At 37.2% G+C, this 13,199-nt stretch overlaps 1 protein-coding gene across 2 annotated transcripts in view; it reads right to left on the minus strand.

The window, feature by feature from the left end:
* Positions 1-13,199, minus strand: part of ARFGEF1 (ADP ribosylation factor guanine nucleotide exchange factor 1) — a 93,283-nt gene that overhangs the window by 47,494 nt on the left and 32,590 nt on the right. For both annotated transcript variants that reach the window (XM_061342900.1, XM_061342899.1), the window contains exons 3-6: positions 10,461-10,617; positions 9,255-9,401; positions 1,865-2,044; positions 398-662 (exon numbers count right to left, since the gene is read on the minus strand). In XM_061342900.1, the coding sequence (XP_061198884.1) occupies positions 398-662; positions 1,865-2,044; positions 9,255-9,401; positions 10,461-10,617 (749 nt within the window). The remainder of the gene's footprint in view (positions 1-397; positions 663-1,864; positions 2,045-9,254; positions 9,402-10,460; positions 10,618-13,199) is intronic.

Consider the following 13,199-nt stretch of genomic DNA (forward strand, 5'->3'; position numbering starts at 1 on the left):
AAGATAAGCACTCCGGCATTTAACTTGTAAATGGTAATTAATCCACATGCCTATGTCAACAAAAGATACCAATTTTGTATCTTCAGGTACATTAAACACTGAAAACAGGTGGCTTTGAAATTCTATTCTCCAAACTTTTCACAATATTACATAGGTGCAAAGAGTGCACTACTACAGTGACTACAACCGAGTGTAAGACTAAAAGGTATTCATGATGAAGTTTAACAGTGGTAACAAGGACAACAGGCGTTTTACATTACTCAACTATCTCAAAATATATGCCTGTCTCCAAATTTGGGAGAGGGAGAAAAAAAAAAAAAAAAAGGACAATCCTCAAGCCATTCTTCTTACAGATCTTTTCCCTCCCCTCCATGAAAGAGAAGTACACACTGATTACTTTCTGCTGCTGTGGCTTGGTCAGCTTCTGTCTGCTCATTTTCAGCACTAGAAATATCAGATCCATTTTCTGCCTCTGTATCTTCTTGAAGGCTCTTGTCCACATCATTTGTGCTGTGGTCAAGCTCTCTCTCATGTTCTTTGGACAGCTGTGTTGGAATATGTCTCAAATGGGGTGACTCAGGCTCATGATGGCTTACTGGAGACTGCTGTAGATGGTGTTGCTGTCTGTGTCTTTCCTTTTCCATCTGTTTTGCTTCCTGAAGCTATAAAAACATTGCAATCACACAAGAACTTCACCACTGAAACAAAACAGGGAGCTGTATACATACCGTATGCATTACTTTATAAATATGAAATCTTTATTTTTTTCTGCTTACACAGTGCATTCACAAAGCTGTAACAGTTTAAGAAAATGCATCTTTTGTATTAGAAATACTTTTAATATCTAAACTCTAAACATCCAGGGGAAAGACACAACAAAAACAGGAGTTCAAACTGAAAAGAGCCACAGTTCCAAAACACTACAGAAGACAAATCCTCAGAGAGAAATCATACTTAAAACTATATGACAAAGACTATTTTAGTTTTGTTGGTTTTTTGTGGCACTGTAGATCTCCAAGTGGATGCTACCTGCCAAACTACAACTCAGATAGTTCCTTCTATCATTTGTTAGTGATTATATAAAAATAACTGCCCTGAGCATGCAAAACAAGCAGAACAGCTTATCAACTTGCACAAAGACTAGACATAGTTTGGCAAAAATGAAGAATTCCTAACAATAACAAAAACAACAACAATAATAATAGTAATAACACTCTTCTTTATTAAGTTGCTTAAAAGGACAGTAACTGCACAGATTTCTGAAAACATTCAGGTACTGCATGGCTTTTGTAATGACTTATAAATATGGCATCTCATGAATCTTCAACTGTGACGGTACCATGTATCAACATAGAGTTGCTTCTGAGAGAGACTTATGTAATACATACTCTTAGAGAAAATTGAGAATTTGTAATAATATAGCAGAATTACTTCTAGAGGTAGCTAGGAATTCAACCAGTTCTCAAATCCACACTTCCGCTTATTCATTTCTTTGGTATTTTGTGGTGTTTTTTGTTGGTTTTTTTTTTTTTTGTTTTGTTTTTTAATAGACGTTATGACAATTACTTCACCTTATTGATCTTTATTATCAGCAGTAGAAGGTACAGGGCATATACTGGGGTCCCTGTTGACAATTCGCAATAGCAGTTTCAGTGAAGGAAGTATCTGTGACTTCTATGCATTAAAAGGTTGAAAAATCCTATATATCACTCTTATGCCCCAAAAATACATACCGGACTTGTTCCTCTCCTCAAAGTACAAAAGTTATTAAAGCCAAAAATTTTAATAATCATTATAAACCAAATCTCTCAAGCTGGTTTGCTTTTAAGAGCTAGTTTCTATATAAAGTTACTGAGATACTCACTGCTTGATTTTCCATACGTGCAAAAATGACATTCAGCATTTGTGTTAGAGTGGCCTTGGCTGTGGTTTGATTTATAAGATTTTTGCTTGCTAGATAGATATTGTAACACGTTCTTACAGCCTGTAGCACTGTTCCTTCGTGGATTTCTATGTGTTGAGATGTTACTGCAGTGAGCAAAGCCTAAATAAACACAAACACATATTTTCCAGTAAGAACTTTTCTTATAAATCAGTTTATAGATTAATATAAAAACTGAATTACATTTAAAATATAACTAAGCACATACCTCGAACTGCAGTTCAGTTACATTTCCCTGTGTATTCTTACATCCACATCATATCATACATACCAGTTATATTAAACTGAAAGTGCTTTTAATCAACATATCTATGAAATATTTGGTTCACAGAATGTAACAGCAAGAAATAAACAATGGAGTTATCAGACAGGTAGTTAATGAAAAGTCATCCTAGAATTTTCCAGACATAAAACATCAACAACAGACTACCTGTGAAATCTGGAGGGCAGTCCGAAGGGTTCAAAACCTATGTTACAAATAAATAATGAGCAGAATAAAGGCTGAGTATGAGACTAGGCAGTTCTAACTACTCTTTCTAAACACTCCTCCTGGGTAGATGCCAGAATACTGGTCTTGCCCTCTGTAGACTTTCACTTCTTTCTTTCCATTTGAGGTAGTATCTGCTTCCCTCTTCTAAAAAAAAAAAATAATAATGCAAGCAATCCTCTAAAAGATCAGGTAACACAGAAGTATTATGTGGCGCAGACACAGGGTAGATTAAAGAGCAGAGACAGAGGCAGATGAAAGATGAGGACAGGGCGTGGAGACATTGTCAAGAGGTATGTGTTGGAGAGTGGAAGGAAAGGGGTATAAAGCTTGGTGCACAGGAGACCAGGCTTTATACTGATCACTGCACTCCAGTAGAAAAAATCTGGAAATTTTTATGAATTAAAGACTCTGACAGAGTTAACAATTTAAGGGGTTGTTTAGGACAAGTAAGAAAGATCTGGAAGCACTGGAAAGCTCATACTCCTGTAAGTTAATCACAGTTAAAATCAGAAGTTATGCAAGTGTCGTGTAATCTACCCATCAAACCAAGGCGCATTTCACTGACATTGTCAGCACCTCTGCCCACACATGGCACCAGCAGGTGGACAAAGAGTATCTACTGCTCACTCAAACACTTTAAAAAGCACTGTACAGCTTAATGGGAAAAGAAACCAAACACCCTCAAAGACGCACTTAACTGAGCTTCTGCTGAAGAGATCTGAATTCTACTTCTAGATAAGTAGTCTGCTTAAGGTTCCTTCTTTTACCCATGGTGCCTCAGTTCTTCCATCAGTGGATGTTGGGAGGTACATATATTTCTTACTGGAGAGTAAGACCACTAAATAGCATCTCATCCTACAATCTACAAAGTAGTAGTGCCTAAGTGCCCACTACAAGTCTCTTGAAATCAAAAATAAACAGAAAAAAATATTAAGAAAACCCCAACCAATTGAAAAGAAATCACAAAGGTATGTAAACTGTAGACGATGGCTTTGTTAAAGGAATTTAAGTCTCTGAACACTGGTACCGTTCTTTTCTGTCCTCACAAAATTCAGTTTATTTGTCATTAGCCTTCTAAAAATGAAGTGCTAAGTTGAAACTTATACCACCGTCCTTAATCCTTAGTTTCTCTCTGCAATGCTTCACCACCACCACAGAACTTATTAACACACTGCTTCTGCTAGCAGAAACATCATTCAGGGAAGAGGACATGCAAAAGCCGTAACAAAATTGTGGTGCCTTATCTGGACAGAGATCAGTGATAAATGGTGGCCCTCTGGGGTCTGCACTGGGACCAGAACTGTTTAGTATCTTCATCAACAACACTGTCAGTGGGATTGAGTGCAGCATCGGCAAATTTGCAGACAACACCAACCTGAGTGGTGTAGTGACATGCCGAAGGGATGGGATGCCATTCAGAGAGACCTGAACAAGTTCAAGGAGTGAGGCCATGTGAACCTCATGAGGTTCAACAAGGCCAAGTGCAAAGTCCTTCACTAGGGTCAAGGCAATCCCCCAATCCCCAGTATCAATACAGGCTGGGAGATGAATTGATTAAGAGCAGCCCTGCCAACAGGGACTTGGGAATTCTGGTAGATGAAAAACTGAACATGAGCCAGCAAAAAAAAAAAAAAAAAAAAAAAGAAAACAATCTTGCAGCCCAGAAAGCCACCCATATCCTGGCTACATTAAAAGAAGAGTGACCAGCAGGTTGAAAGAGGTGATTCTGCCACTCTACTCTGTTTTTAAAAGTTACTTCAGTTGATTCTGATTAAATGCATGCCATGACGAAGGATGGACAAGGACACCTAGGCGCAAAGCCTGGATAGAAGAATGCCTCCCTGCAGAGGTCAGAAACAGCAAGCTACTGAAGTGGCTTTACTGCCTATGGAGTCACAGCATTAGGTTGCTCTTTTCTACCACAATAGATTTGCTGCTCAAGGCTTTTTGCAGCCAAGTTCCCACTTCTGGTCGTACTTAGCTCATCTGTTTTCATCCAATATCTTCAGTGTGAGCTAAGGAGAGAGGACTAAAAAACAAAACAAAACCAAACCACCCTACTTTATTGCATTCCTCCCCTTTGCTGTTCTTTAGGCGCTGAAGGAAACCTTTGTGAAAACAATGTTAGTGCTATCTCATTATATTGCAGGTCCTTCCACAAGAGTCGCCTTAGCCACAAAGCCTGCAAAAATACCATCAGCCATCAAGCTTTCTTTGTTCTGAAACTACTGGCTATCATCCCGACTTTGAGATTGTTTCCTTATGCTTTCCTTCCAGTCCTTCACACCTATTCTATATTTGAAAAGGACCTATTGTTCTGTGCCTCTACCTAGTTACTATAAATAAAGCTTATTCATTTTTATAAACAACCATCAGATGGATTTGGGAAAGGAGAAAAATATTCAGGATCATTTCTTGAGTTACAGGCTGTATCTTTGTGCAACACCCATGGTATTTTTACTTTTAGCCTGAAGCATATTTGCCTTTTTAGTGAATTTCCTATTATGTAAAATGAGTGCGTTACAACAGCACACGAGATACCATTATTTGTGAGGCAAAATGGATGTTGTTTAAAAAGATAAATTAAATTTGCGTTAATTCTCTGATAAAAATGTCTATCTGTACCTGTACTTTTCATTCCTCTCACATTGAATATTCTGCAAGAACAGACTGGTTATGGTGAAAGAAAGGAACTACAACAAGGAAAACAATTTAAGAGTGCACAAGAGTTAGGTGCAGCTACATACAGACTTGCTAGTAAGCCTAGTTTTCAACTCAGGGACATTGTTCTCTTCCTCTCAGGAAAACATTCATCTTTGGAAGATTTATGACACAGTACAGTTGTCATCTGATCAGCAACCACACTTACTTTGTGTGAAATACTCATAATTCAGTTGCCTGGGAATTCTCAAGCTCTTAAGGGAGCACATAAAACACAGTGTCCCTAACCCCTCGCTCTACTGTATTTGCTATCGAGACCATGTAATTCCATTTACTTTGAGAAGGGCCATAGGGTTATTTTTAATAATATTTTTTTAAGTCAACTTGAAGTCCAAACGTTCACTTACCACAAAATAGCGTGTCACTACAGACTGACTTTTAGAAAAACGCAGGAGACTGAAGTCCTTTAGCCACAAAGCAACAAATACATCAAATAACCCTCCAGATATATCGTTTTTCAGTATGAATGACACTAAAAAAAACCCATAATCGTACAGAACACAGCAATACAGTTCTCCAAGCAACATTTTCTTTGTAAGCAAGGGGTGATATTATCTCTTATTTTTTACCATTTCAAACTTGTTGTCACTTATATCATACATTTATGTTATACAAATGTTATACATTTACCACAGCTTTGAGAGACTTACGTTTATCTTAGTTTACCAGATTTGAAAACCTATGGAAATACACTGTTAGGGTATGAAAAATAGAAAAATACAGTGTTTGCTTTCAGCATGCTTTCAGTCTAGACAGTGATTTCAGCCAACAGTGTCATATCGTAGATTCTACATCAGACTTCACTGACAGTGAAGCATTAATTAATACTCAGTATTTGATTATTTTTTTCCTACTTAACATCAATTTTAAGGAAAAAAAATAAAATTCCATATTCACAAGCATGTGGTCAGTTACCAGTCCTGAAACACACTGAAGGATTATGGCTGTGGACAGTGTAGAAAACAGAACTATGTTCTAGCTTATCCTATGGAAGATAACATAAAGAATATAAATGATGTAAGAACATAAAGTTTTATCTTTTTCACTGAAAAGTTATGTGCTCAAAACGAACAAGAATATAACATGGAATTAAATTGCTGCATATTTTGCAAAACAGAAGTGTTTCATGTCCAACTCTGAAAACAAAATCCTCTAAAAAAAATAAAACTGCAAACTGACAGGAAAGCATTTCCAGATTAAATAACTCAGTTTTTCTTAAGAGCCTTCTCAATTTGGAATCTGTTTTCACACAAGTTTGTTTCAAACTTATCATTATTCTTACTCCTCAGAATTAGTTAGCTTTTACAGTCTTCCCATTCTGTAATCCAATGAGTTGCCCTCTATTTTTGGTTAGTTTAAAAAGGCGACTTGTGCAAGCAACGTTCAATTCAACTTTCCTTCTTCCAGGGACATTGGTCATATTGACAGCAAGACTAGTTGCAAGAAGGAGTTGACCTTATAAACAGTCTGCTGCACAGGGTAGACTCACAAAGTGATCACTAAAGTAACATCCAACTTTTCAGACTACAGCTATCAAGCACACAGAGAAATTTTTCTTGGCCAAACATAAGCATGTAAAGCTCTAAAAGTATCTAGATGATAACAAACGCTTACTATACAGCAGACCAAGGACAGCAGATCTTGATCTCATGTTCTATCCTTCTTCCTCATTCCTATTCTTGCTTTACAGACTTATAAAAAAATAAATAAATATAATTTCGTCATAATTGTAGGCCTTCAGAACAAAAAGGCCAGACAGAAAGCTCAACTAGAACCTCTGCATGTGTCAACAGAAGTTTGCACATGCACCCACACCTACCCCACAAATGTCATAGTAGCCATAGCAGAGGAAGCCAAGGCAAAAAGGTTCAATCAAGTGAGGCCATTTCAAGAATAAACAATTTTAGTGGCAGCAGCAGCCTAATTACTTGGTTTTTATTTCTACCGCAGCAACCCCCACCATAACAACTGAACAAGAATTTGCATGGCTTCTCATCAAAATAACACCAAATCAAACTAAACTACAAGAGGAAGGAAGGAAAAGGCCAAAGTCTGGTTTGCTGTGGAGTCTGCAGATAGAAAAATGAGGGGATAACAGAGATAGGAGCATACAAGTAGAAATAGGGGCAGAGAAGTTAAACTGGCCATCAACTATCAGAACCACCGCCAAATACACCTCTAAGCTTAGGTACCTGAAGAGAGACAACTTACACTCCTCGGTCTCATTAAGATAATTTCCTTGGTAGTCAGCAGAGAGGTAGTTTCAGAACACCTAAGTGGCTCTGTTTCTGAGAACCTGCTTAAGATGACCCTGCCACTGGAAAGTCATCTAGTAACGAGCACACAGCATCTTGTTCGAACTCTCATCCAACGCTGTCTGCCAGATGTTAGACTAAGGGCAGCATGCTACAAAAGGCAGTCCATTCAGCATGCAGAACTGAGATATTCCTCCAGGAAAGAAGGTGTCTGATTCAGCAAGGTTCTCAGATTTTACCTTGGTGTTAGTGATACAGCTGCCCTGCAGAAGCACTGTTCATATTGTAACAGCCTGGGAGTGCAAGAAGAGAAAGTGGGAGATCCGAGACCTGGCCTTCTATCTCCCTGATGGCATTAAAATTCTTCAGAGAACATACTAATCACCAGGACTACAGGGAGATTGACAAGACACATAATTCACCCTTCAAATCATACTGGAGAACTGGGGTCCACCCTCAGCCCAGAACTGAAGAGTTAATGACACCTAAGAGAGTATGACTGACTTAGAAGTTTCATTACTCCCCCAAAGGAAGTAAAAAGTTCTGAGTTTTGTTAAAGTAATTTCTAATTTTCATGTTTTTTATAGTATCCAGTGTACTGGACAAACATGGGATCAAAGCCAAAACAGTACTCTTTGCTGTCTCAGGCAATCAGCATGGCAATTAGGTAAATCTGAAGAGGCAAAAAGGCACTAAAGGAAGTTACACACTTAACACATTTTACAATTGTTGAAGAATTTACTTTCTCAACTACTTTCTTGGACAGAAGGAATACCAGCTCACAGGTAACTCCCTTCAGGTGGGGAGGACCAGAATAACAATGCGTTCAGAAAGAATGCATTACAGAAAGAGGGAGATATAATGGTTTCAGCCACTGGAAGTTTAAACTAAACAAGGAGCTCCTTTTGAAATATGAAAAATGTCTTAAGTGCTTCGGCAGAACAACACAACAGATCTAGGCAACAGCAGCATAAACCAACACTTGTAACAACTATCTGCTGGAGAAGTGGAGTGCCAAGAGAAAGAAGATTGGAGCTAAGAGAAGGAGTACAAACTCCATTCTGCAGTCAGACTAGTAAATACAATCTGTGAGAAATGTCAACACCTCAGAATACATATACACAAGAATATGAGGTAACAAACACTCCATTCCTCATAACTAACTTTAAATGTATTCCTCACTACTGTTCATCATCACAACCATTCACGGACTGCTGTTACAGGAGTACAGTATTTCCACTAGGTGCCTAACTTCTATTAGTTGGCATCATAATTTCCTGTAATGAATACCCATAATTAATGGGTGCAATAAGAAAACAGCTAAAGTTCCCCCCCAGAAACAGTTATCTGTAAAAACTCCGCATGCAACATTTATGTAAGCTGTAGAAAGAAACCTTAGACCTCCTTCAAACAAAAGTCTATGCCACAGCAGCACAAAGCTACTATGGTAACGCCTGACTGCCAGGTCTAATTGCATTTCACAAAACAATTCCAAAATAGATTTCAAGATTTGCTGCTTAATTACCATCTTCCCCACTGGGAGTGCAGGATTATTTCATAGCAATTCCTCACAATTAGAAAGCGCCACAGGTCTGCTCTGAATGAGATTTCACACAGTGGTCTGTGCACAAGACCTCAGGTCACAACCATAAATTCACCCAAAATGCAGTGGGAGAGAACAGGGAAAGGAGCATAAAATAACAAGTCTTCATCTCAAACAGGATCAAGAAAATATTTTCAAATTACCATTACATTTACAAATTAAACAATTCTGCTTCTGAACTCTGAGATCATGACCATCTTCCTGCTGTCACCACTACAAATACTGGAAGTTATTAATCATTACCTTTATTATTTGTAGCTGAACCCCTTCGTCTGTTTGAGGGCCTTGGAAGCAGCCACATATTGTCTCAATAATTCTATCAATTAATTTTTTGCCTGGAGTTGTACTGTCTGGAGCATTCCCTGTCAAGTGCCCATATGCTATAAGTTTCTGGAGGAAAGAAAAAAACCCCACATAAATAAGAGCTTAAAAAATAAGTCATTTTTTGTTATAATAAACAAATTCCCTAGATCCCTCTAACTTGCACAGAATAATTAAAACAGTACATTTTACCATGTCTCATAAAACATCAAGGATTTTTTTTCATGTCCTCCAGATTTATTCAATTTTCACTCAGCAACTGCAATATGAAGTTTGTCAGCAAGTTTAACCTTAAAGCTTTTGTTTATCAGTCAACAATGTTTTAAAACAAACAGAATTACAAAAAATAACTCACATCACTCAAGTCTTCATATGTAGTCAGCACAGAACTGTTTTTAATACCTGATAAACCAGCTGCAAAGGCTTTCCGTTTAAGTTCATTGCTAGTCTTCTGGTTTTAAATATTCTATTATACCTTTCTTTCTCTAAGTCTTCAATACTTTGAAATGGAATTTATTATAAAATTAACAAAATCATCTTCCAAACACTTCAGGCATGAGAGTATTTGCAAATCTCCACGACCCTCCTACTTAAAAATACGGAGTAGCAATGGATCATAGTGCAACAGCATGCCAGCCCTTCATGTGCCCGTGAATATGAATTTATTGAGTTCACTGTTGGGCTACTCAGGAGAAGTAAATGGCTAAATTCCCTGCTGCAGAATTTGTTCTGAAAACATTACAAGAGCCTCTGACATTTGAGAGGCTTGACATCTCAAAGTGCAAATATTTTACTGCAACTGTACACAACATAACATGAATTTGATAATGCTATGTTTGCTGTGTTAGTTTAACACATAAACACATGAAAATAGGTAGCTTTACACTAATATAATAAAACTGATTCAAGCATATAACTGTGGTAACACGTATCTACACAAATAAACATATAAATGCACTACATAGTATGACATACATTGGCCCTTTGTGAGAAACATATTCAACTTGGCTGTGTGTTTAATAAAGTAAAATAATAGAAAACCAATGACATTATGCTACATACAATGTACTTCCCCTCCAAGCCAAGAGAATTTTAAAGGTGACAGTTAAAGCTGATCTTCATACAGACCTGTAAACAGTCTAGAGATGTACTGACAATCCTGGGGCACTTGGACTGGCATGCCAATTCAAATGGCAGGAAGTACTTGTCTGCTTCAATGAAGCTTGTTTTTGATTTCACAGGTGGAAGAGTGCTTGAACCAGGCTTTGCTTCTCCATGAGGGGGGCTAAACAGAATGATTGTATTAGAATGCTGTAAACAATCACACAAATAGTTACCACCACAATGCTTATGAATGAGATAAAATACCGAGAAAATTAACATTATGAAAGAGTAACTTCTATGAAGTTAACACAACAGTAGTATGGTTGTATAAACATTCTTAAATATTCCTTATAGCTTTTATACTTCATCTGCTCCTTTGTGGATCTGGCAAAGTGTCCCATTTTGCACACTAAGTGGATATTCAGTGGTCCCTGCTGTTTGAAAGGCATAAAAGACTTGTTTCCTCTGAAAACAGGAAGACTCTCCTTACTTGGCTGATGAAGGCCAGAAGGGAACAAGGGAAATCTATTCAGTATAATTTCCACATTAAATAATAACTCTGACAGAAGTCTCATCTGTTACTACTAGAACAGGTAAAAATTCAAGCTGCCAAAAATTTTAATGACCCTGAAAGGTAAGAACTACCCAACTACTGTATTATGATACGAGTTGGTTTAGTACTTAGAAAAAGTACATCTATTTTAGAGATTAAATCATATCTGAACTTCAATTCTAGGCATACTCAGGAAAAAGCAAACCAACCAACCCACCAAGGAAGAGAAAACTGCAAACTCTGCTCTGATCTGTGCTTCAGATGACATCAATGAATTGAAGAGTTCAGTACTTATCAATGCATCTCACTTGGGCAATATATTTGAAATGACTAACTACAAAATCTGAGAAAATTGTAAGCTGTTGAAGTCTTCTTGCTTACAGCACCTTTAGAAATGGCATGCTCATCAGTACTCAGCTAAAAGGAACAATTACGAATAGACAATTTTTCACTAACTTGCGTGTATCAATGCAGTCTGCCTTTGACTCAAAGCAAGAAGTTCAGATTTGTCATTCCACAGAATAGCTCATCACCTTTCTGTAAAGCATTCCTGACCTTTTTTGTGCACACATATGAAGCTTTACATAAAAAGTAAACTACACTGTCTTATGCAGACTTGATAAGTGGTATAAAAAAAAACACCACCAAACCTCCAAAACCCCTCCCAAAAGAGGAGAGTAGCTTCATATTCTGTAGACAAAGATTATAAAATTCTTGCAGCAATTCAAATACATTTTTACAGAACAAGTAATTTCAAACCCAGGCCTTATGCATTCGATGCAAATTAAATCAGATGCTTCAAGGAATGTAGAGGATAGCAAATACACATTTTTCATGTTGCTGAAGAATGAATGCAGTCCCATGAATCAAGGAAAGAGCCTTAAATTAACTGGTATGATAAATTATTAATTTCAGTTTTTCAAGGAGCAAGCTGGATTGTCCTTGAGAAGATGTTTGGAACCACATTCAAATAGCACTTGTTTAGGCTGCTTAAAGAGGGCACCTAATTCTAAGTCTTTACAGTAAATAATTAATACTAAAATTCTACTTTCCACTAAATAACTTCTCTTTTGAAGCTTTAAGGGCTTATTCCTATGCATTTTTTTTTTTTTTCCCTGAAGCAGGGCAGAGGTTTGTTTTCCTGTTGGATGTATAACTTTTTTTATTGCACAATACTGTTTTGCTGGAGAGCTCTTTTGGACAAAACCCAAATTAGGTAAGTTGCAGAGGAAGTACATGACTCTTCTATGCTCTTAAATCCTATAAAAGCTTTTCTCTGAGGAACAGAGAGGTGGTATCTCTTGTCCATGTCTTATGACAAGACTGTTGTCATCTAGTGATTTTGTGTACTGATGTCATTAAATTCAGGTTAAAAGAGCACTTTGCAAATACAACCAGGATTTTTCAGAAACAAGGTCCAAGCCATGAAGAGATTCCAAAAATGAAGAAACTCTATCTACCGCAGAAGCCTGAAGCTTCTCTTAATTGAAAGCTATTTAAAAATGCACAAAATAATAAATACAGAATATAATGATCTATTTATCTCTGGAAAGAACTCAGGAAGATCATCACCTTGCTGATGATGGATGTGAAGGGGATAGCAGGGACAGGGGAGAGAGAAAGCCAAAAGGTCTTTCCTTCTTAATGTCAGTGAAGCAATTACTTCAGCTAGTTTTTTCCAGCAGACTGTGAAACCAGAAACTGTCCCCAGCAAAACTTCTTCCGCCAAAGGATCTGCCAACCACAAGAATTATGAAATATGCTGATGTTTACCTATCAGCCATAGAAACAGACTAAGGTATGTATTAAGCAATTAATTTCAAAAATTGTTTTGGCAGCATTTCCTGTATGACGGTTATATAAATCAGCCTGTTCTTTTCTATTCCATTCCCCTCCATCCCATTACTAGAAACCAGTTCTGTTTAAAAAACAAACAACAAAACAAAAGCAGTTTTTCATGTAAACATTCTGACAGGTGGAAACTATGTATTTTTCACTGCATTCCAGACTAAACATGAGATCACTTTCCTTGAACATGAACCAGAAAAACCTCAAAAAATTATCTTCAGAAGTCCTTTATTAGGACATTCAAATCTCAATTACAGAAACATGAAGCTGAAAATAATTTGATAAACTAAAAGGTTTCTCTTTTCTTCGGGCTAGAAAAACAGTATTTTCTACTGCATCTAAAAATTTGACTCTTTAATAAG

Source organism: Neopsephotus bourkii, unplaced genomic scaffold (assembly GCF_033783945.1).
Source record: "Neopsephotus bourkii isolate Nb327-2 ecotype Australia unplaced genomic scaffold, CSIRO-AGI_Nbou_v1 NB_1820, whole genome shotgun sequence".
In the NCBI taxonomy this organism is placed as follows: Eukaryota; Metazoa; Chordata; class Aves; order Psittaciformes; family Psittacidae; genus Neopsephotus; species Neopsephotus bourkii.